The sequence below is a fragment of the Osmerus eperlanus genome, chromosome 11, assembly GCF_963692335.1.
Source record: "Osmerus eperlanus chromosome 11, fOsmEpe2.1, whole genome shotgun sequence".
NCBI lineage: Eukaryota > Metazoa > Chordata > Actinopteri > Osmeriformes > Osmeridae > Osmerus > Osmerus eperlanus.
Window position 1 is genome coordinate 15699483 of NC_085028.1, and position 22851 is coordinate 15722333.

General features: G+C 54.0%; 1 protein-coding gene across 1 annotated transcript in view; it reads left to right on the forward strand.

The window, feature by feature from the left end:
* The window catches only part of dync2h1 (dynein cytoplasmic 2 heavy chain 1), a 40498-nt gene that overhangs the window by 17046 nt on the left and 601 nt on the right, over nt 1-22851 (forward strand). Inside the window, exons 35-68 of the mRNA XM_062473510.1 lie at nt 427-577; nt 2852-3057; nt 3643-3825; nt 3965-4147; nt 4328-4551; nt 4684-4799; nt 5558-5757; nt 6097-6228; nt 6442-6574; nt 6954-7161; nt 7499-7628; nt 7742-7897; nt 8375-8634; nt 10170-10416; nt 11243-11394; nt 11653-11797; nt 12331-12433; nt 13939-14085; nt 14219-14343; nt 14463-14711; nt 14824-14932; nt 15157-15270; nt 15984-16126; nt 16343-16424; nt 16595-16755; nt 17025-17162; nt 18656-18769; nt 18904-19064; nt 20144-20267; nt 21071-21192; nt 21265-21351; nt 21699-21825; nt 22455-22596; nt 22703-22812. Coding sequence (XP_062329494.1) covers nt 427-577; nt 2852-3057; nt 3643-3825; nt 3965-4147; nt 4328-4551; nt 4684-4799; nt 5558-5757; nt 6097-6228; nt 6442-6574; nt 6954-7161; nt 7499-7628; nt 7742-7897; nt 8375-8634; nt 10170-10416; nt 11243-11394; nt 11653-11797; nt 12331-12433; nt 13939-14085; nt 14219-14343; nt 14463-14711; nt 14824-14932; nt 15157-15270; nt 15984-16126; nt 16343-16424; nt 16595-16755; nt 17025-17162; nt 18656-18769; nt 18904-19064; nt 20144-20267; nt 21071-21192; nt 21265-21351; nt 21699-21825; nt 22455-22596; nt 22703-22812 — 5184 coding nt within the window. The remainder of the gene's footprint in view (nt 1-426; nt 578-2851; nt 3058-3642; nt 3826-3964; nt 4148-4327; nt 4552-4683; nt 4800-5557; nt 5758-6096; nt 6229-6441; nt 6575-6953; nt 7162-7498; nt 7629-7741; nt 7898-8374; nt 8635-10169; nt 10417-11242; nt 11395-11652; nt 11798-12330; nt 12434-13938; nt 14086-14218; nt 14344-14462; nt 14712-14823; nt 14933-15156; nt 15271-15983; nt 16127-16342; nt 16425-16594; nt 16756-17024; nt 17163-18655; nt 18770-18903; nt 19065-20143; nt 20268-21070; nt 21193-21264; nt 21352-21698; nt 21826-22454; nt 22597-22702; nt 22813-22851) is intronic.

A 22851-nucleotide genomic window follows, 5' to 3' on the forward strand; every position in this document is an offset into this window, starting at 1 on the left:
GTCCTGTGTGACTCCTGTGTGACTCCTGAATGACTCCTAACCCCTGAACGACTCCTAACTAGGGAGTCCTGTGTGACTCCTGTGTGACTCCTGAATGACTCCTCGCCCCTGAACGACTCCTAACTGGGGAGTCCTGTGTGACTCCTGTGTGACTCCTGAATGACTCCTCACCCCTGAACGACTCCTAACTGGGGAGTCCTGTGTGACTCCTGAATGACTCCTCACCCCTGAACGACTCCTAACTGGGGAGTCCAGTGTGTCTCTGTGTGTCTCCTGTGTGTCTCCTGTGTGTCTCCTGTGTGTCTCCTGTGTGTCTCCTGTGTGTCTCCTGTGTGTCTCCTGTGTGTCTCCTGTGTGACTCTTCTAAGTGAGTCCCAGATGACTCGTGTGTGACTGGTATGTGCCTCCCGTGTGCCTGCGGTACAGATCCTGTGCCTGGCTGAGCAGATCCAATTCACTGAGGATGTGGAGAGGGCTCTGAGGCAGCAGAGTCTGCAGCAGCTGGAGCTGGAGCTGGCTGCCAAGCTGGAACACTACACCAGCGTGGACACCAGCTCAGAGGACGCCACTAACACAGGTCTGTGGGGGTGTGTGTGTGTGTGTGTGTGTGGGTGGGGGGGTGTGTGTGGGTGGGGGTGTGTGTGTGTGTGGGGGGGGGGGAGTGGGTGTGTGTGTGGGTGGGGGGGTGTGTGTGGGGGTGTGGGTGGGGGGGGGTGGGGGGGTGGGGCTGTGTGGGGGAGTGGGGGTGTGTGTGTGGGGGTGTGGGTGGGGGTGGGGGGGTGTGTGGGGGTGGGGCTGTGTGGGGGAGTGGGGGGGTGTGTGTGGGTGTGTACACAGTAAGCAGTGTCAAGGGAGAGGGCCCATGGGGACATCCTGTTTCAGGATGCTGCTCTTGTTTTAGGGGATTCCCCTCAAGCTGTCAAACCTTTTCTTTGTAATAATCAGGAGTTTGTGGAGATTTTGGTAATTTTACAAACAATCATGAAAGCATATGCAAGTTTAAGATTTGAAGATGTGTCCTCTGACACACTACTCTTCTATAGGGAGTTTAAGTTTCGAAATGACAGCAGATCTCCAGAATGAACAACAAGATATTATAAATAATTGAGGGAAAAGTGCTGGACTTTCCCCTCTATTGTTTACATCCAAGTACCACAATCGACATCAGCCACAAGAATAGGCGGGTCTTTTGCTGTTGTGAAACCGATGGCATTTCCAGGAAAAAACCTTCCTGAAAATGTGCTAGGATTTTCCAATCACATTTTAGCATGGATGCATGGATGTACTGCCAAATAGACAGACAGGCTCTAGACCTTTCACACAACTTCCGTATTTTTGACCGGAAATACGCAATCGTCGTGGTAATCTTCTTCCTCTCCGTAGACTATAATGCTTTAGTAAGGAAGTCTATATCCTCTATACTAGAGCCCGACCGATAAAGGATTTTTAATACATATTTTTTGTATCGGCCGATACCGATACAAATATCGGTATCGGCCGTAGCTAACTGCTCAGCCATCTGACTACTGTTATTATTTCCTCACTAAAATAATATGTTAATGCAGTTTCTGATAAATAAAATTTATAAAAATACAAACTTAAGATATGAAACTTCAAGTCCTTAAAAAAACATTAATATTCATTATCGGCCATTATAAATGCCAATACCGATAGTTTGGAAAATGCCCATTATCGGCCGATAATATCGGCCCGCCGATATATCGGTCGGGCTCTACTCTATACTATACATACATTATGTCTAAGTGGATGACGCTAATGATTTGTCATTCTAGTTAACAGTTCAGTAACAGTTAGCCTGATTGCTCTCACTTACCTTGATACTTATGGACAAATTGTACCCTTTATTGATTTTTTTCTTTTTACTGATGGAGTTTTCCTCCACGAGTCTTGTAACGTCGGCAAATGTAATATATGACAAATCCGTTAGCGAAGTTGTGTAGACTCTCTGATCCATTTTCTCCTGTGTTGACGCTTAACAGAAAGTCCGCTTCCACAACGATTACATATCTCCGGTTATTGTGTGAAAGGTAGAAGGACATGAGAGAAGCTCCAGCGATCCCAGCACTGTGGGCCCCAGACGCCTGGTGCAGCCTGCCCCAGGTCCTCACCCAGCTCTGTGGGCCCCAGACGCCTGGTGCAGCCAGCCCCAGGTCCTCACCCAGCACTGTGGGCCCCAGACGCCTGGTGCAGCCAGCCCCAGGTCCTCACCCAGCACTGTGGGCCCCAGACGCCTGGTGCAGCCAGCCCCAGGTCCTCACCCAGTACTGTGGGCCCCAGACGCCTGGTGCAGCCAGCCCCAGGTCCTCACCCAGTACTGTGGGCCCCAGACCCCTCGTCCAGCCAGCCACAGGTCCTCACCCAGTACTGTGGGCCCCAGACGCCTGGTGCAGCCAGCCCCAGGTCCTCACCCAGCACTGTGGGCCCCAGACCCCTCGTCCAGCCAGCCACAGGTCCTCACCCAGTACTGTGGGCCCCAGACGCCTGGTGCAGCCAGCCCCAGGTCCTCACCCAGCACTGTGGGCCCCAGACCCCTCGTCCAGCCAGCCACAGGTCCTCACCCAGCACTGTGGGCCCCAGACCCCTCGTCCAGCCAGCCACAGGTCCTCACCCAGTACTGTGGGCCCCAGACGCCTGGTGCAGCCAGCCCCAGGTCCTCACCCAGCACTGTGGGCCCCAGACCCCTCGTCCAGCCAGCCACAGGTCCTCACCCAGTACTGTGGGCCCCAGACGCCTGGTGCAGCCAGCCCCAGGTCCTCACCCAGCACTGTGGGCCCCAGACCCCTCGTCCAGCCAGCCACAGGTCCTCACCCAGCACCCTTCCTTCCCACAGAAGCCAGCGTGTTGCAGCTGAAGCTGAAGGCCCTGATCCTGGACGTGATCCACAACATCAGCGTGGTGAGGGAGCTGGGCCGGGCCGGGGTGAGCAGCCCTGAGGCCTGGGCCTGGAAGAGGCAGCTACGCTTCTACCTGGGCCAGGACAAACACTGCCTCCTCCACATGGTGGAGGCCTCCTTCAGCTACACCTACGAGTACCAGGTGACCGGCTGGAGGGAACTCACACACACTCACACACAGGCACATACATACACACACACACTCACACACACACTCACACACAGGCACATACACACTCACACACTCACACACACACTCACACACAGGCACATACACACACACACTCACTCACACACAGGCACATACACACACACACTCACTCACACACAGCCACATACACACACACACTCACTCACACACTGGCACATACACACACTCACACACAGGCACACATACACACTCACTCACTCACACACAGGCACATACACACACAGGCACACATACACACTCACACACAGGCACAGGCACACACACACACTCACTCACACACAGGCACACACCCAATATATTTTCTGCCAAAATACTCAAGTCAACATAATTACTAATGAGGAACTGGGAAGAAGCTAATCTGAGCTAGCTGTTTCTCTCCACACGGGGGCGCTGCTCACCCAGAGATACCAGCTAGCTCTGCTGCTCTCTGTACTGCAGTCCCTCTGCAAAGCCATACTCACCCCCCCTGTCATCCACCATCTCTCACCCGCTCCTCCATCCATCTGTCCGTCCCAGGGGAATGCAGCTAAGCTGGTGCACACCCCCCTGACAGACAAGTGTTACCTGACCCTGACCCAGGCCATGAACATGGGCCTGGGGGGCAACCCCTACGGGCCCGCCGGCACGGGCAAGACCGAGTCTGTCAAAGCCCTGGGGGGTCTCTTCGGACGACAAGTACTGGTCTTCAACTGTGACGAGGTACACGCACACACACACGACACGCAAGCACACACACACACGCGCGCACACACACACTGGGCACACAGATCGAAGCACACTTCCAAAGATAGAGGGGAAAACTAGATGATCATGTTTCTGCGTTTGTGTGCCCGTCCAGGGGATCGATGTGAAGTCCATGGGCCGTATCTTCGTGGGGCTGGTGAAGTGCGGCGCGTGGGGCTGCTTCGATGAGTTCAACCGCCTGGAGGAGGCGGTGCTCTCAGCAGTGTCCATGCAGATCCAGGCCATCCAGAACTCCCTGAAGAACCACACACACAGCTGTGAACTGCTGGGCAAGGAGGTGGGGAACACACACACACACACACACTCACACTCACACTCACACCCTGAAGATCAACTTTGTTGAGTCCCTTTAATGGATTAACTGTCCTTTCTCCATCCCTTCCCTTTTCCCCTTTTCTTCCCTCCTCCTCTCCCTTCTGTCCCTTTCTCCACCCCCCCCCCCCCCTCCCTCCTCCAGGTGGAGCTGGACCCTAACTCGGGGGTGTTCATCACCCTGAACCCAGCAGGAAAGGGCTACGGGGGCAGACAGAAGCTTCCGGACAACCTGAAGCAGCTCTTCCGTCCCGTGGCCATGAGCCGGCCGGACAACGAGCTCATCGCAGAGGTCATCCTCTACTCCGAGGGCTTCAAGGAGGGGAAGATCCTGGGGTGCAAGCTGGTCGCCATCTTTAACCTGTCCAGGTGTGTGCGTGTGTGTCGCGTGTGCGTGCGGCGTGTATGGAGAAACATGTCGTGTTGTGTCTTTAGAGTTATCAACCCTAGAAGCACATTGACGATGTGTGTGTGTGTGTGTGTGTGTGTGTGTGTGTCCAGGGAGCTGCTGACCCCCCAGCAGCACTATGACTGGGGTCTGAGGGCTCTGAAGACGGTGCTGAGAGGCTGTGGGAGCCTGCTGCTGCAGCACAAGAGGAGCCAGGCGGTGGACAAGAGTACGACCTCACCACACACACACACACACACACACACTCACCACACACACACACCACACACACACACACACACCACACACACACACACACACACCCTCCACAGCACCATGTTACCTACAATCCTCACCGTCCTCTCTGGTCGTTTCACACTTTCCCTTCTCCTGTTACCCTCGCCCTCTCTCCTCTCTATATTTGAAATGTTGTTCACCACCTCCTTTCCCCCTCCCCTCCTCCTCTTCTCCCCTGTCTCCGACCTCTCTCTGTCTCCTTCTCTAATACCTACCTGTCAATAGCTTTCTGATTCCCCTTCTCCTCCCACCACACACACACACACACCCACCCACACACACACACCAACTCCTCCTGTGTAGTCTGGCTGGGTGCCCTGGTTTGGGCCTCCAGCAGCTTTGCAGGGCATAAAACAGAAGTATTGATGAGCTCAATTGTGACACGACTAACAATTAGCTGCCCTGCAGAGGCGGAATAATGATGCCCAGGTTGACTTTGGTACCTGCACCTCCCCGTCTGGCTTCCTGTCACCTCCCTCCCTCCCTCCCTCCCATCTGCCAGGGTGTGTGTCTCATCGTCGCCTCCTCCCCCTTTCTTGTCTTAGTCATCATGTCCCTCTCTTTTTTGTCCTCCTCCAGTCCCCCCCTCTGTCCCCCCCCCTCCATGTCCCCCTCTTTATCAAGTCAAATGGGAGAGGTATGTCACAGTTCAGCACCTTCACCCCCCCCCCCCCCCTCTCTCTCTCCCAGTCAGGGAGAGCGGGCTGGTGGTGCAGGCCCTGAGGCTCAACACCATGTCCAAGCTGACGTTCGCCGACAGCTCCCGGTTCGACGCCCTGGTGCGGGACGTGTTCTCCGGGGTGGACTTCACCGACGTGGAGGACCAGGCCCTCACCTCCGCCCTGCGGGAAGCCTACCAGGACGCTCGCCTGGAGCTCATCCCCAGCCAGGTAGGCAGCGCTGTGGACCAGGCCCACCCACATAAGTGAATTAGTTGATACGGACCTGAGATAGAGGGGTAGATGGAGAGCCAGACTGAGGGTGGAGGTGCTGAGATAGAGGGGTAGATGGAGAGCCAGACTGAGGGTGGAGGTGCTGAGATAGAGGGGTGGATGGAGAGCCAGACTGAGGGTGGAGGTGCTGAGATAGAGGGGTGGATGGAGAGCCAGACTGAGGGTGGAGGTGCTGAGATAGAGGGGTAGATGGAGAGCCAGACTGAGGGTGGAGGTGCTGAGATAGAGGGGTGGATGGAGAGCCAGACTGAGGGTGGAGGTGCTGCTGTGCTGCAGATGAAGAAGGCTGTGGAGCTGTCGGAGCAGCTGAGGCAGAGGATGGGTGTGGTCGTCGTGGGGCCCAGCGGAGCCGGCAAGTCCACACTCTGGAGGATGCTGAGGGCTGCCCTGGGCAAGATGGGCAAGGTGGTGAGTACACACACACACACTCACACACACACACACACACACACACACACACACTGCTGCTGCTGCCACACACACGCTGCTGCCCAGCACACACACACACACACACACACACACACTGCTGCTGCTGCCACACACACGCTGCTGCCCAGCACACACACGAACAAGGTGATTTCCTAACATGACTGTGAGCGCTGTTCTTCTGTGTGTGTGCAGGTGAAGCAGTACACGGTGAACCCCAAGGCCATGCCCAGGCAGCAGCTGCTGGGGCACATAGATATGGACACCCGGGAGTGGGCGGATGGGGTGCTCACGCACAGCGCCAGGCAGGTGGTCCGGGAGCCCCAGGGTACGGACCGCTGCACTGCACTGCAGCCCCGACACGGCACAACACCACAACACAACCACACCACACAACCAGAGGGAGAGGGAGTCAGATGGTTGAGCGGTTAGGGAATCGGGCTATTCATCAGAAGGTTGCCGGTTCGATTCCAGGGTGTGGAAAATGACGTTGTGTCCTTGGGCAAGGCACTTCACCCTACTTGCCTCAGGGGAGAGCGTCTGCTAAAATGACTAAATGTAGATGTAAACCACGACAACACCACCATACAACAATACACTAAAGACCCAACACAATGTATGTCGTGTCATCAGAGTATCTGTTGAACCAACTGCTTTTATGCTGCTTTTAAGACTGCTCCTGGTGTGTGTGTGTGTGTGTGGTCCAGAGGTGAGCTCGTGGATCGTGTGTGACGGGGACATAGATCCAGAGTGGATAGAGAGTCTGAACTCTGTCCTGGACGACAACCGCCTGCTCACCATGCCCAGCGGGGAGCGCATCCAGTTTGGACCCAACGTCAACTTCCTGTTTGAGACGCACGACCTCAGCTGCGCCTCACCAGCCACCATATCCCGCATGGGCATGATCTTCCTCAGGTCTGTGTGTGTCTGTGTGTCTGTGTGTGAGTAGTGTATACGTACTGTTCTGTGTGTGTATTGTCTATGACAGTGGTTCCCAACCATGGTTCTCAGGGCACCCCTGTCCTGCATGTTTTAGATGTTTCCCTGCTCCAACACACCCGATTCAAATGAATGGGTCGTTATCCAGCTCTGCAGAAGCCTGCTTATGAGCATTCATTTGAATCGGGTGTGTTGGAGCAGGGAAACATCTAAAACATGCAGGACAGGGGTGCCCCGAGGACCAGGGTTGGGAACCACTGGTCTACATGTGTGTTCATTTGACAATGGAAACATATTCTGTGCGTGTGTGTAGCGACGAGGACACAGACGTGAGTGCGTTGGTGAAGTCGTGGCTGAGTGGTCAGCCTGAGCAGAGCTGCAGCAGTCTGGACAGCTGGCTGGGAGACTACTTCCACAGAGCCCTGGACTGGGTCCTCAAACAGGTAGCCCTGCCTAGACCCTAGAACCTCCCGATGACCTAGCCCCCCGGCATGGGGCTTACCCTACACCTACACACGTGTATATATTTAGATCTTAAAATGCCTTCCCACTCCAGAATGACTTTGTGGTGGAGACCAGCCTGGTGGGCACAGTGCTGAACGGCCTGTCCCACCTGAGCGGGGTGACGGAGAGAGGCCAGTTCCTGGTGGGCCTCATCAGAGGCCTGGGAGGAAACCTCCACCTGAAGGCCAGGCAGGAGCTCTCCAAGGAGGTGAGGCCAGGCTGCCAGCCATGGATCCCGCTGTTAAAAAACTCCTGTTTATTAGGGCTGGAACAATATATCGCAATACAACATTTTTACAATATGAATCGTAGAGTTATCGCAATATTTTTACAATATGACGTCCGTTTGATCCTATTGGTTGAGCGACCAGTGCGTGACCTACTCTGCACCTGCTGTGTGTTTCTATATGGCTGTTTATGCGTGTTACTATATGGCTGTGTGTTTCTATATGGCTGTTTATGTGTGTTTCTATATGGCTGTGTGTTTCTATATGGCTGTTTATGCATGTTACTATATGGCTGTGTGTTTCTATATGGCTGTTTATGTGTGTTTCTATATGGCTGTGTGTTTCTATATGGCTGTTTATGTGTGTTTCTATATGGCTGTGTGTGTGTGTGTGTGGGTGCGTGTGTTTCTATATGGCTGTGTGTGTGTGTGTGTGTGTGTGTATGTGTGTGAGCACAGGTGCTGAGCTGGGCCAGAGAGAGCCCTCCAGACCCCAGGAAGCCCCTGGACACCTTCTACCACGCTGAGTCAGGCCGCCTGTGTGCCTACACCCTGCAGCGGCCCGAGGGCCTGAGCCTGGACGAGCTGGCTCACACACACACCCTCCCCGTCATCCAGACCCCCGACATGCAGCGCGCCCTGCACTGCTTCACACACTGGCTCTGCGCTCCACACAGACAGCCTTTCATACTGGTGGGACCGGAGGGCTGCGGCAAGGGGTGAATACACACACACACACCTACTGTATACACACACATATACTGTACACACACACGCACACACCTACTGTACACACACATACTGTGCACACACACATACTGTACACACTCACATGCTGTACACACATTCAGACACGTCCTATGCACACACACACACAGGTGTATGTGTGTGTGTCTGGATAAGAGCATCTGCTAAATGACTAAATGTAAATGTATATTTAGGTGAAGGTGACATGTTTGAGTCATAGTTCAGAACATCATCCTCAGTCATCAGATCACAAACCCACACACACACTGATTTAGGGAGGGCCAAGGCTGATGCATGTGACTCACACACACACACACACATACATACACACTTTCAAACCGTTATCTCAAGGCTGGTTTTATTTAAGGGGTGACCTTTTCCTAGAATAGCAGAGACCACAGAGAGACACAGGGGAGTGTGTGTGTGTGTGTTTAGTGACTTGTTGAATCTACAGTAATTGCTTCTGTCCCTGGGGGGCGGAGCCGGCTTGTGATTGGCTTTTACACTCCACTTGAGCCCTGAACTCCGCCTCGCCTCGCTGAAATGTCACAGCGCCATGGAAACGCCTGTGTCATCCCCGTCCATCTGACATAAGAACATCAAATTAATTTCCTCAGCCCCTTGCTTGCGTATACAAACATACACGCATGCACACACCTACACACTTAAACACATACACAAACTATCTTCCCAATAACGCCTCTCTTTGTTTGCACCCTAACAAAATGTCTCAGTTTGCCCTTGGGTCTGTTCTCACAAACACTGTTAACCAGGCCCTTAGTAACACCGGCCCTGTTAAATACAGATTTAACACTCCTCCCCCCTCCTCCTGCCTCCTGCCCTCCTCCTGCCTCCTGCCCTCCTCCTGCCCTCCTCCTGCCCTCCTCCTGCCCTCCTCCTGCCCTCCTCCTGCCTCCTCCTGCCTCCCCCATCCTCCTGCCCTCCTCCTGCCTCCTCCTGCCTCCCCCATCCTCCTGCCCTCCTCCTGCCTCCTGCCCTCCTCCTGCCTCCTGTTCTCCTCCTCCCCCCTCCTGCCTCCTGCCCTCCTCCTCCCCCCTCCTGCCTCCTGCCCTCCTCCTCCCCCCTCCTGCCTCCTGTTCTCCTCCTCCCCCCTCCTGCCTCCTCCCCCCTCCTGCCTCCTGTTCTCCTCCTCCCCCCTCCTGCCTCCTCCCCCCTCCTGCCTCCTGCCCTCCTCCTCCCCCCTCCTGCCTCCTCCCCCCTCCTGCCTCCTGCCCTCCTCCCCCCTCCTGCCTCCTCCCCCCTCCTGCCTCCTCCCCCCTCCTGCCTCCTGTTCTCCTCCTCCCCCCTCCTGCCTCCTGTTCTCCTCCTCCCCCCTCCTGCCTCTTCCACTTAAAATCTGGAACCATTCTGACCTTCCCTCAGCTTCTTGTCATTGATACTGAGATCACACGTGCAGTAGCCTGCTGTTTGGTTTCATTGTGTGTGTGTGTGTGTGTGTGCGTGTGTGTGCGCGTGCCCGCCTGCGCGCGCTCTCGTCCCCTCCCAGCATGCTCCTGCGCTACGCCTTCTCTCGGCTGCGCTCCACCCAGGTGGCGGTGGTCCACTGCAGCGCCCAGACGTCGTCCCGACACGTGCTGCAGAAGCTGGTTCAGACCTGCCTCCTGCTCAGCTCCAACACAGGCCGGGCCTACCGGCCCAAGGACTGTGAGAGCCTGGTGCTCTACCTCAAGGACATCAACCTGCCCAAGCCAGACAAGTGGGGCACCAGCAACATCATAGCCTTCCTGCAGCAGGTGGAGAACGCACCCCTACACGATCCTTACAGAGTTGAACTCACCCCTACACAATCCTTACAGAGTTGAACTCACCCCTACACGATCCTTACAGAGTTGAACTCACCCCTACACGATCCTTACAGAGTTGAACTCACCCCTACACGATCCTTACAGAGTTGAACTCACCCCTACACGATCCTTACAGAGTTGAACTCACCCCTACACGATCCTTACAGAGTTGAACTCACCCCTACACGATCCTTATAGAGTTGAACTCACCCCTACACGATCCTTATAGAGTTGAACTCACCCCTACACGATCCTTATAGAGTTGAACTCACCCCTACACGATCCTTATAGAGTTGAACTCACCCCTAAATGATCCTTACAGAGTTGAACTCACCCCTACACGATCCTTACAGAGTTGAACTCACCCCTAAATGATCCTTACAGAGTTGAACTCACCCCTACATGATCCTTACAGAGTTGAACTCACCCCTAAATGATCCTTAGAGTTGAACTCACCCCTACACGATCCTTACAGAGTTGAACTCACCCCTACACGATCCTTACAGAGTTGAACTCACCCCTACACGATCCTTACAGAGTTGAACTCACCCCTAAATGATCCTTTTAGAGTTGAACTCACCCCTACACGATCCTTATAGAGTTGAACTCACCCCTAAATGATCCTTATAGAGTTGAACTCACCCCTACATGATCGTTATATGGTAAAGCACGCTTCTAGTTGAACATAATATTACATAGTGTGCAATACACAGATGATGTGAATAACGCTCATTCACGCTGCATAAATAATGCCTGAATAACTTTATCTCTGTAGGTGTTGACGTACCAGGGCTTCTATGATGAGAACCTGGAGTGGGTGGGTCTGGAGAACATCCAGGTGGTAGCCTCCATGTCAGCAGGTGGCACTGTGGGGCGACACCAACTCACCACCCGCTTTACCTCCATCGTACGCATCTGCACCATCGAGTGAGTACACACACACACACACCACCTCTTCACCCCCTTCACACACCTCTGCTGCATTGAGTGAGTACCCCACACACACACACACCCCTCTCACCCCCTGGGTCTCTCCCCCCCTGGGTCTCTCCCCCCCCTGGGTCTCTCCCCCCCTGGGTCTCTCCCCCCCTGGGTCTCTCACCCCCTGGGTCTCTCCCCCCCTGGGTCTCTCACCCCCTGGGTCTCTCACCCCCTGGGTCTCTCCCCCCCTGGGTCTCTCCCCAGTTACCCGGACAAGGAGCAGCTCCAGACCATCTACTCCGCCTACCTGCAGCCTGTCCTCCAGCACAGCCTGGGCACCCAGGCTCCCTGGGCCAGTGCAGGCAAGGCCCGCCAGCTGGCTGGGTCCCTGGTGCAGCTCTACCAGCAGGTACTGGGGGCAAAAGGCAACAAGAAAAAAACGTGAATCTTTTGGTTGTGTGTGTGTGTGTAAAAAACGTTTCGCCCCCAAAAGGTTTTCAAAAGGTTGAATAGATTATTTTGAAAATAATGTTTCAAATCTTTTTTTACTTTTTGGTGTGGGGAGTGAGAAAAAAAGTTTCCCCGAAAAAGTTTCTAAAGGTTGAAAAGATAATTTCGAAAAACAAGTTTTTAAAAATCTGAACTTTTTGTGTGGTGTTGTGTATGGGGGCGAAACGTTTCTCCAAATATTTTTCCTACGGTTATAAACATATATTATTTTTAAAGATTTGAAAAATGTGTTACTTGTTTGTGTGGTGGTGTGAGTGGGGAAAACAAAGTTTCACCAAAATACTTTCCAGAGGTTGAAAAAATTATTAAAAAAAAAAAGTAAACATGAGTATCTGTACTTGAGTGAAAGATGTGTGTACTTTTGCCATCTCTGGTGTAAATGGTGTGTGTGTGCAGAATAAGTGTGTGTAACCTCCTCTCCTCCTCTCCCAGGTGAAGGCTAAGTTCACAGTGGACGACTACAGTCACTACCTGTTCACTCCCTGTGTCCTCACTCAGTGGGTCCTCAGCCTGCTCCGATACGACCTGACCCCAGGTGAGCCTGACCCCATCACTAACCTGACCCCTGACCCCATCACTAACCTGACCCCTGACCCCATCACTAACCTCACCCCTGACCCCATCACTAACCTCACCCCTGACCCCATCACTAACCTCACCCCTGACCCCATCACTAACCTCACCCCTGACCCCATCACTAACCTCACCCCTGACCCCATCACTAACCTCACCCCTGACCCCATCACTAACCTCACCCCTGACCCCATCACTAACCTCACCCCTGACCCCATCACTAACCTCACCCCTGACCCCATCACTAACCTCACCCCTGACCCCATCACTAACCTCACCCCTGACCCCTTCACTAACCTCACCCCTGACCCCATCACTAACCTGACCCCTGACCCCATCACTAACCTCACCCCTGACCCCATCACTAACCTCACCCCTGACCCCATCACTAACCTCATCCCTGACCCCATCACTAACCTCACCCCTAACCTGACCACCCTATTCTAAATAGGTCTTCTAGAAAAGTTTTTTTTCTGTGGTTTCCCTAATAAGGATATTTATGTATGGGTGAAAAATGGGAAATGCATATATATTTGTGTTCAGTTAGTGCTGTGTTCTGCTCTGTGTCCCTGTGTGTTTTGGAACCACACATTTCAGGGTCTGACTTTCATCCTGGGACAAGATGCTGTTCTGTTCTCAAGCTGTCCACATCCACAGTTTCTCTTCCTCCCCCTCTCCGACACTTTCACCTCCTCCCTCCCTCCCTCCCTCCCTCCCTCCCTCCCTCCCCCCCTCTGCTTTGCTCTCTCTGTCACTCGTCCATCACGCCCTCTTTCATCATCCCTCGCTTTCTGCCCCTTCATCTCTCCCCCGTCACTCTCTCTCTCTCCCTGCAATGTGTGCCTGCTGTGATAGTGGGGGCCAGTCATTTATTTTAATTAAAAGTGTCTGGATACAGACTTGTTTTTTCCCCATGACTCATCGTTTTTTACTTCCCTCCTCTGTTCTTTGTGCTGCTCACCTGTCTATACGGTATGTAACACCCTCGCCGCCGTCCGCCGGAATTATGCTCTGACGGGTGTGTGTCTGTGTGTGTGTGAGAGTGTGTGTCTGAATTATGCTCTAACGGGTGTGTGTGTGTGTCAGAATTATGCTCTAACGGGTGTGTGTGTGGGAGTGTGTGGGAGTGTGTGTGAGTCATGCTCTGACGGGAGCTTGTGTGTGTGTTTGAGAGAGAGAGAGAGAGGGAGAGGGAGATGGAGAGGGAGAGGGAGAGAGGGAGGGAGAGGGAGAGGGAGAGGGAGAGGGAGAGAAGGGGAGAGAGAGAGTGTGCGCGTAGGCTGTAAGCTCGTTTGATTATGTGCACTATAATGTATTGCATATTGAATGTCAGATAATAATTACAATTTTGGTAATTGTGTTTGGTAACAGTGTTTCCGTGCAGGCTTGTGAGACGTGGCAGTAGAGAGTAGAGTGTTCTCGGTATGAAGGCCTCTCCCGTGTGTGCAGGCATCTCCACGGCGACAGACAGTGTGCTGGAGGTGGTGTGCCACGAGGCCAGGAGGCTGTTCAGAGACAGGCTGGCCTGCACCAAAGACCTGAACGCCTTCGACAACATCCTGTCCTCCGTCATGCGGGGAGACTGGGGGGCTGACGCCCTCGACAACCCCAAGGGTAACACACACACACATACACACACACACACACACACACACACACACTGTTTTTAACCTGTTTTCATGTATTGAGAGCAGTTTATCTCTGTGTGTGTGTAACGGTGTGTGTCCTCTGTCCTGTGCTGCTGTAGAAGGGTTCTATGTGACGTGGGGGGCGTCTGAAGGGGGGGTGATGGCGTCCGGCCAGCCCCTGCCCCCCCACGGCAAAGCCCTGGGCCACCTGAACTCAGGTGACCTCCAGCAGGTCATTCAGAAGGTAAGCACCCCCTGAAAGCGTGTGTGTCTCCTACTGTGGTGTATGGGGTGTGTGTACGTACATGTCAGCACTCTGCTGTGTGTGTGTGTGTGTAAAGCCCTCTCCCCCTCCCCCCGCAGGGCGTGGTCCAGTACGGTCGTGATAACAGGGAGCTGGACCTGCTGCTGTTCTGGGAGGTGTGTGACTTTGTGTCCCGCGTGGACCGTGTGCTGAGCAGGCCCAGGGGCTCTCTGCTCCTGGCCGGCCGCAGCGGCGTGGGCCGGCGCACTGCCACCTGCCTGGTCGCTCACATGCACGGGTACACACTCTACACACCCAAGATCTCCCGGGGATACACACTGAAGCACTTCAACAACGACCTGAAGAGTGTAAGCACACACACACACACACTCGTCTGTTCTGGGTCGGTCACTGTGTGGATGTAGGGTTGTCCGGGGATTGTTGTATACCTTACGTGTGTGTGTGTGCACGTGTGTGCAGGTGATGCAGCTGGCTGGTCTGGAGGGTCAGCAGGTGGTTCTGTTGCTGGAAGATTACCAGTTTGTCCACCCTTCCTTCCTAGAGATGGTCAACAGCCTGCTGTCCTCAGGTCACTCTCTCACTGTAACCCTCACTCTCTCACTGTAACCCTCACTCTCTCACTGTAACCCTCACTCTCTCACTGTAACCCTCACTCTCTCACTGTAACCCTCACTCTCTCACTGTAACCCTTACTCTCTCACTGTAACCCTCTCTCTTTGCAGTCAACAAATTGTACGTGTTTGATTCAAGTCAAAAGCATGTCACAGAGTGTGTGTGTGTGTGTGTGTGCAGGTGAGGTTCCTGGTCTGTACTCTCCAGAGGAACTGGAGCCCCTCCTCTCCTCCCTCAAAGACTCCGCCTCCCAAGACGGCTTCACCGGACCCCTCTACAACTACTTCTCCTACAGTGAGTTATCATGTGATCCACCCCTCCTCTTCTCCTCTGCAGTGGGAGTTTGCTGCAGGATGTAATCAATTCGTCACTGTCTGACTAAACTACTGAACCACAAGTCACTTAGTCTCTACGCCTGTGTGTGTGTGTGTGTGTGTGTGTGTGTGTGTGTGTGTGTGTGTCGGAGGGCGGAGGGCCCTGGAGGGACAGGAGTGGCACAGGTCATATAATACTGAGCCGCTCCATCCTCTCCTTCTGTCTGCCTCTCTCTCTCTCTCTCTCTCTCTCTCTCTCTCTCTCTCTCTCTCTCTCTCTCTCTCTCTCTCTCTCTCTCTCTCTCTCTCTCTCTCTCTCTGCCTCTCTCTGCCTCTCCCTGTTTCTTTCTCTCTCTATGGAAGAGTGTGTTGATGTGTGGGTGTGAGGGGGGTGTTGATGTGTGAGGGGTGAGGGGGGTGTTGATGCTGGAGCTTATGTTTCGTTTTTTGGGTTTGTCTGGAAATTTTAATTTTCAATTGCATGGGTTTTGTTTGAATAAGAGTAAGTAAGAGGAAAATGGCTGTTGTGGTGAAACTGTTGGTTAGCTGGCAGTTTTTACTGCCCAATAAAGATATCTTATCTTAAAGTCTAATCCCCCCCCTTCTCTCTACCTCCTTCTCTTTCTCACTCTCTCTTTTTCTTTCTCTCCCCCCCCTTTCTCTCTACCTTCTTTCTCTCTGTCTCTCTCACAGGGATTCAGCAGAACCTACACATAGTATTAATTATGGACTGCACCAACACTAACTTCACCATCAACTGTGAGAGTAACCCTGCCCTGTACCGCCAGTGCTCTGTGCAGTGGATGGAGGGATGGTCTGAGAGCAGCATGAAGAAGGTGAGAGGAGAGAGACAAAAACATGCTGTCATCAAGTCCCCAGCCCCAATTTGTCTTATTCTGGAGAAACCAATTCCCTGGGCCCAATTATGCTGCAGCAAAACTGGTCAACCGGGAGCTGTACCAAATATGGTCGTAGGAAGTCATATGTGGATTGATGTGAGGGCTAGGAACAGGGTCTTTGCTGTGTGTCTAACCAGAGGTCTGTCCTGTCAGATACCTGAGCTGCTGTTGGCCAGGCTGGAGGGGGAGGGGGAGAGGAGCGGAGGAGAGAGAGGCCGCAGGAAGAAGCCTTCAGGTAGCAGCACCCTCACGACCCCCCCCAAACCTCCTGTTTAGTTTGAGCGCTGCTCCAGTATTGTCGGAATGGAATGGATGATTTGAATTTAGATTGAAAGTTATACATTTTCTTCAAGTAATCTTTTTTTATGTTCTCTTCATCTCCACCCCCCCCCCCCCCCCCTTCAGTGTCGGGTCAGGGTGACCTGTGCAGCTCCTTCTTGGCAGTGCATGAGTCGTGCCGGGAGCAGGGGGCCACGCCCAGCCAGTACCTGGCATTCCTGCACATCTACACCTCCATCTACAGCAGCAAGCAGAGCCAGCTCACACTGAGACAGCAGCACCTGCAGGTACACACACACACACACACACACTCTCAGGTACACACACACACTCTCAGGTACACAAACACACACTCTCAGGTACACACACACACTGTCAGGTACACACACACACACTCTCAGGTACACACACACACATAGGTAGGTATACATACACACAGACAGATACACACACACACACACAGGTAGGTATACATACACACAGACAGATACACACACGTATCATATTGAAAGAGCATATTTGTGAGCGAATGTGTAATTGGCTGGTGTTCCTCCAGGCGGGCGTGTCCAAGCTGAATGAGGCGAAGGCATTGGTTGATGAGTTGAAGAGGCGGGCCGCGGAGCAGAGCACACTGTTAAAGACCAAACAACAGGAGGCTGACTCTGCCCTGCAGGAGATCACCACCTCTATGCAGGTGTGTGTGTGTGTTTGTGGGCGTGTGTGTTTGTGGGCGTGTGTGGGCGGGCTTGCGCGTGAGCTTGCGTCGCTGTGTTTGTGTGTGTGAGCGTGACAAGCATTTCTGACACCTCTCCAAGCCTTTGGTGGTCCGGCCCGGCCATTTAATTTGCCAAGGCTGTTTAAGTGATGACTGCAAAGTAGATTCTGATGACAGCTACACACACACAAACACAAAGACGCACGCACACACACGCCTTGTTGTCCCCAGACAACCTTTCATGTCCCTTCCACAAGTCACCCTGATTACTGATCAGCTTACTGCAGCCTTTGAATCAGAAAGCATGTTTGTGTCTTTTGCTCTGTGTGTGTGTGTGTGGTCATGTGGCAGTGATACACAGGGACAAATAAACCTACAGGGACTGAAGTCTCCTTCAGGCTGCATCTCTCTCTTCTCAACTCCAGCTCAACTTCACTGACAAACTTTTCTCTCCTGTGTACCCGTGTGTTCCCTGCAGTACACACACACACCCACACAGACACACACACACACAGACACACACACACACAGACACACACAGACACACACAGACACACACACACACCCACACAGACACACACACAGACACGCCTAGCTTTTCTGACCCCCTACTGAGCGAATGTGATTCTGTGTGGGTGTGTGTGTGTGTTTGCATTAGTTCTTTCCGGGCTGGAGGGATGGATGGAGTGATGAGAGATGAACTTTGTTTATTAGCTTAGAATTCTACCCATCTGACTGCAGGAGGGTGGATTCTGCAAGGAAGCGAGGGAGGGAAAGAGGGAGGGAAAGAGGGAGGGAGGGAGCACACAGAAGAAAGAGAGGGAGCAGGAGAGGCTGATGGAGTGTGTCAGCTCTGTGAGTTTGGGGAGTGATAATTAGGGGTAGAATCGTCCCTTTGGGCAGGAGCCACTGTGTCCTGCAGAGCTGCAGCAGAGGGGGAGGAGGAGGGGGGGGGGGGGGTCTGATGGAGAGATGCAAGGAGGGTGACAGCGAAGGAACGGAGGAAGAACGGAGGGGAGGGACGGCGGTATTCGTCTGTTGTGGTGACTAATCCCAGGGCTGAGCCTCTGCCTCAATCACCGGTGATCCCTCTCTCTGCAGAGACAGGAACCAGGGCCAGCCCTCCTCTGTAGATAACACCTCAGAGACTCTCTGGCCTCTGGTCAGACACACTGATTGGGGAAAAGGGTGGCACTGTGTGTGTGTGTGTTGGGGGGGAGTGCTTGGTCTGAGTCGAGGACAAGGTTGGTACAGGATGGGTTGAATCCCGGAGAGGAAGGAGACAGTGAGACGCCCTCATTAACACCTCTCCTCCTCCTATATCTCCTCTGTTCTGGGATGGGATTTGACTGAAGATCAAGAGATCACGCGTTCAAATCCCCCCCACCCCTGGATGTGTCTTTGGATAAAAGTAGTTTGCTGACTGAATGCATTCCACTCCCTGTGTGGGCTGTCCTCTCTGCTCTGCCCAGAACGCCAGCGACCAGAAGAGCGAGATGGAGAGGATCCAGGGGAAGATCTCTCACGAGGTCTCCAAGATCGAGGAGAGGAAGGCCAAGATCGACGACGAGCTCAAGGAAGTGCAGGTAACCACGGAGATCTTTTACAGACTTTGAAACTGCGTTTCCTGACACCGGGACACACAGTACGTGCACATCAGGAAGTCTGTGCACCAGACACACAGACACCCCTGCTGACCCCTCACCCCCCCCCCCCCCAGCCCCTGGTAGACGAGGCCAAGCGTGCCGTGGGGAACATCAAGCCCGAGTCTCTGTCGGAGATCCGCTCGCTGCGCATGCCCCCGGACGTGATCCGGGACATCCTGGAGGGGGTGCTGCGCCTCATGGGGATCTTCGACACCTCCTGGGTCAGCATGAAGAGGTGAGGGGGCGTGGGGTGAGAGAGTGGGGCAGGGGGGGTGGGGGGGGTGAAAGAGTTGGGGGGGGGGTGAGAGAGTGGGGGTGAAGGGGGGCGAGAGAGTGGGGTGGGGGGGATGAGCGAGTGGGCCGGGGGGGTGAGAGAGTGGGGTGGGGGTGGGGGGGGGGGCTTAGAGAGTGGGGGGGGGGGTGGGTGGCGGTGAGAGAGTGGGGCAGGGGGGGGGCCGAGAGAGTGTGCTCAGATCAGAAGGAGTCTGCACATGCTCAGATCAGAAGGAGTGTGCACGTGCTCAGATCAGAAGGAGTCTGCACGTGCTCAGATCAGAAGGCGTGTGCACGTGACATGACGAGAGCGTGCCCCCGATACAGGAAGTAAGACCCCTAAAAAAAAAAAAACACACGAGAGCAATGAAGAGAACGGAGGGATGGAGCTGCTGAGCCTGGAGACCTCCTCTGTGTTCTCCCTCCATCCCTGCCTTCTGTGGGGTGCTGCTGCTGCTAACGACATGTTCAGAGTTCCCCCTCCAGAGGCATCGGCATCCCTGGCAGTGTCCTCGTCCCTCCTTCCCTCCAGGCTGACCGGCTTCAGTCTGGAGGCAGAGAGACTCGTCGGAGGGGCTCTTCCACGGACCACACTAATCTGGCTTGATGAGTTGTGTTAATTGAATGAGCGCAGACGGCGCTCTGAGCTGTGTTTTCCGAGGCGCGCGCGCTCGTGCGAGCGTGTGACCAGGGCAGCAGGATATGAGTTATAAACGGGGTGATTTGTCACAGTTTGCCTTTAATTAGCAGCGTACGAGTTTTTACTTCAATAACTTCAGGCTTGAATTAACATTAGCCGGCTCATATCACATTTAGTGCTTCTTTTCATCTCTGTGCCTCTCTCCACTGGCCTCCCTCAATCAATGCCCCTTCGCTCCCATCCTCTCTCTCTCTCTCTCTCTCTCTCTCTCTCTCTCTCTCTCTCTCTCTCTCTCTCTCTCTCTCTCTCTCTCTCGCTCTCTCGCTCCCATCTCTCATTCTCCATCTCTGCTCTTCTTCTCTCCCTGTGTCGTCTTCTGCCTCTCTCGCCCGTCCCTGCAGCTTCCTGGCTAAGAGGGGGGTGAGGGAGGACATCTCCACCTTTGAGGCCAGGAACATACCTCAGGAGATCCGCCTGAGTGTGGAGGAGCTGCTGCACAGGAACAAGGCCTCCTTTGATCCCAAGGTCAGTCAGCCAGTCACGGCCAGTCACCCAGCCTGCTAGAACAGCCACCCAGCCTGCTAGAACAGCCACCCAGCCTGCTAGAACAGCCACCCAGCCTGCTAGAACAGCCACCCAGCCTGCTAGAGCAGCCACCTAGCCTGCTAGAACAGCCACCCAGCCTGCTAGAACAGCCACCCAGCCTGCTAGAACAGCCACCCAGCTTGCTAGAACAGCCACCCAGCCTGCTAGAACAGCCACCCAGCCTGCTAGAACAGCCACCCAGCCTGCTAGAACAGCCACCCAGCCTGCTAGAACAGCCACCTAGCCTGCTAGAACAGCCACCTAGCCTGCTAGAACAGCCACTTAGCCTGCTAGAACAGCCACCTAGCCTGCTAGAACAGCCACCCAGCCTGCTAGAACAGCACTTAGCCTGCTAGAACAGCCACCTAGCCTGCTAGAACAGCCACCCAGCCTGCTAGAACAGCCACTTAGCCTGCTAGAACAGCCACCTAGCCTGCTAGAACAGCCACCCAGCCTGCTAGAACAGCCACTTAGCCTGCTAGAACAGCCACCCAGCCTGCTAGAACAGCCACCCAGCCTGCTAGAACAGCCACCTAGCCTGCTAGAACAGTTCTAATTAGCATGCTAGCTCCACGGTTGAGATGTATATTCTGGAAAAACAGACCAGTTATCAAAACAGTTGTCCACCTGACTGCAGGTAATGAAATAGAATAGGTAACACTGTTGTTTCCACCCTTGTCCCTTGTATTCCCTCACCCTGGGACACTGAGAGCTGTTGTTGTTGTTGTTCTTGTTGTTGTTAGAACGCCAAGCGTGCCAGTGCAGCGGCCGCTCCCCTGGCAGCCTGGGTCAAGGCCAACGTCCAGTACTCACATGTCCTGGAGAGGATCCAGCCTCTGGAGAGGGAGCAGGCCGGCCTGCTGGAGTAGGTCCTCACACACACACACACACACACACACACACACACACAGTGCCTGACTTGTGTGTGTTTTGCCAGGAACCTTCAGAAGACAGAGAGCAGGAAGAGCAAGCTGGAGGAGCAGCTCAGTTCGGTGGGAGAGAAAGTGAACGAGCTGAAAGAGAAGTAGGCTCTCCCTCCTCCATCCATCCATCCATCCCTCCATCCATCCCTCTCTCTGACAGCATGTCTTCCAACTAATTAGCTCACACTGGTGATGGTTACTGAAATACCTCGATGCCTCTTGGCTACTCCTCTACACTTTCCTCTCACCAACTCCCCATATCCTTACACCTTCTGTCCCTGACACCCATCTCTCTCTCTCTCTCTCTCTCTCTCTCTCTCTCTCTCTCTCTCTCTCCCTCTCTCTCTCTCTCTCTCTCTCTCTCTCTCTCTCTCTCTCTCTCTCTCTCTCTCTCTCTCTCTCTCTCTCTCTTTCCCTCCCCCCGCTCTCTCCCTGTCTTTCTGTGTAGGTTTCAGTGTCGTACAACCGAGGCAGCTAAGCTGGAGGCCGAGGTCAGTAAGGCTCAAGAGACCATCCAGGCTGCCGAGCTGCTCATTCACCAACTGGATGGGGAACACACACGCTGGAACGCACAGGTCTGTGTGTGTGTGTTTGGGTGTTTGTGTGTGTGTGTGAGATAGGGAGAGAGAGGAAGAGAGAGGGATCAGGGGGGATGTGTCCTGCTGTCTGAGTCCCTCCTGGCTGTTTTTACTCCTCTCCCCGGCATCTGTCTGCTCCTTAATTAAAACACTCAATCTCCCCTCTGTCTCCCTCCAACACACACACACACACACACACACACTTACTCTCACTCACACAACACTCCCCATAGGACTACAGCTAGGACTGCTTTACCTGCAAGTCACGTTCTAACATACACCCTCATGCATGGCTCACAGTACACTCAATTGCTGAATTTTGTCGCACATGGTTTGCGTGCGTGCGTGCGCGTGCGTGCGTGTGTGTGTGCTATTGATCCTCATGGGTGGCCCAATCATACACAGAGTGGTCCTGGGTTGGGACTGTTTAGTCTCCACATGCCACAGATGGCACTCCACTGGCAGTGAGCCATAGGTTCAGAGGACGCACACACACACACACACACCAAAAAACACAGTTCCTATGGCTGCACTCTACAAGTGTAAGCATCCCATTAAGGGTAGGATGACCAAATCAGTGTAGAGAGGACCACACAGTGTGTTTACAGTATGTGTGTGTGTGCCAGGTGGCTGAGATCACAGAGGAGCTGGATACTCTGCCGATGAGAGGCCTGCTGGCTGCAGCCTTCATCACCTACCTCTCTGCTGCCCCGGAGGACCACAGGAGACACTGCCTGGAGACCTGGCTGCAGAGCTCTGGACTGCAGAGTAGGACCCCCACACACACACACACACACACACACAGACCACACACACACACACACAGGTGCACGCACTCACTCCACTGAATGGTTGTTGTGTGTGTGTGTTTCAGAGTTTGACCTGCGGTCCTTCCTGTGCTCTGAGAGTGAGCAGCTGGTCTGGAAGAGTGAAGGCCTGCCGTCAGATGAGCTGTCTATGGAGAACGCCCTGGTCATCCTGCAGGTTAGAGACCACACGCTCCTCTCTCTTTTCACTCTACTC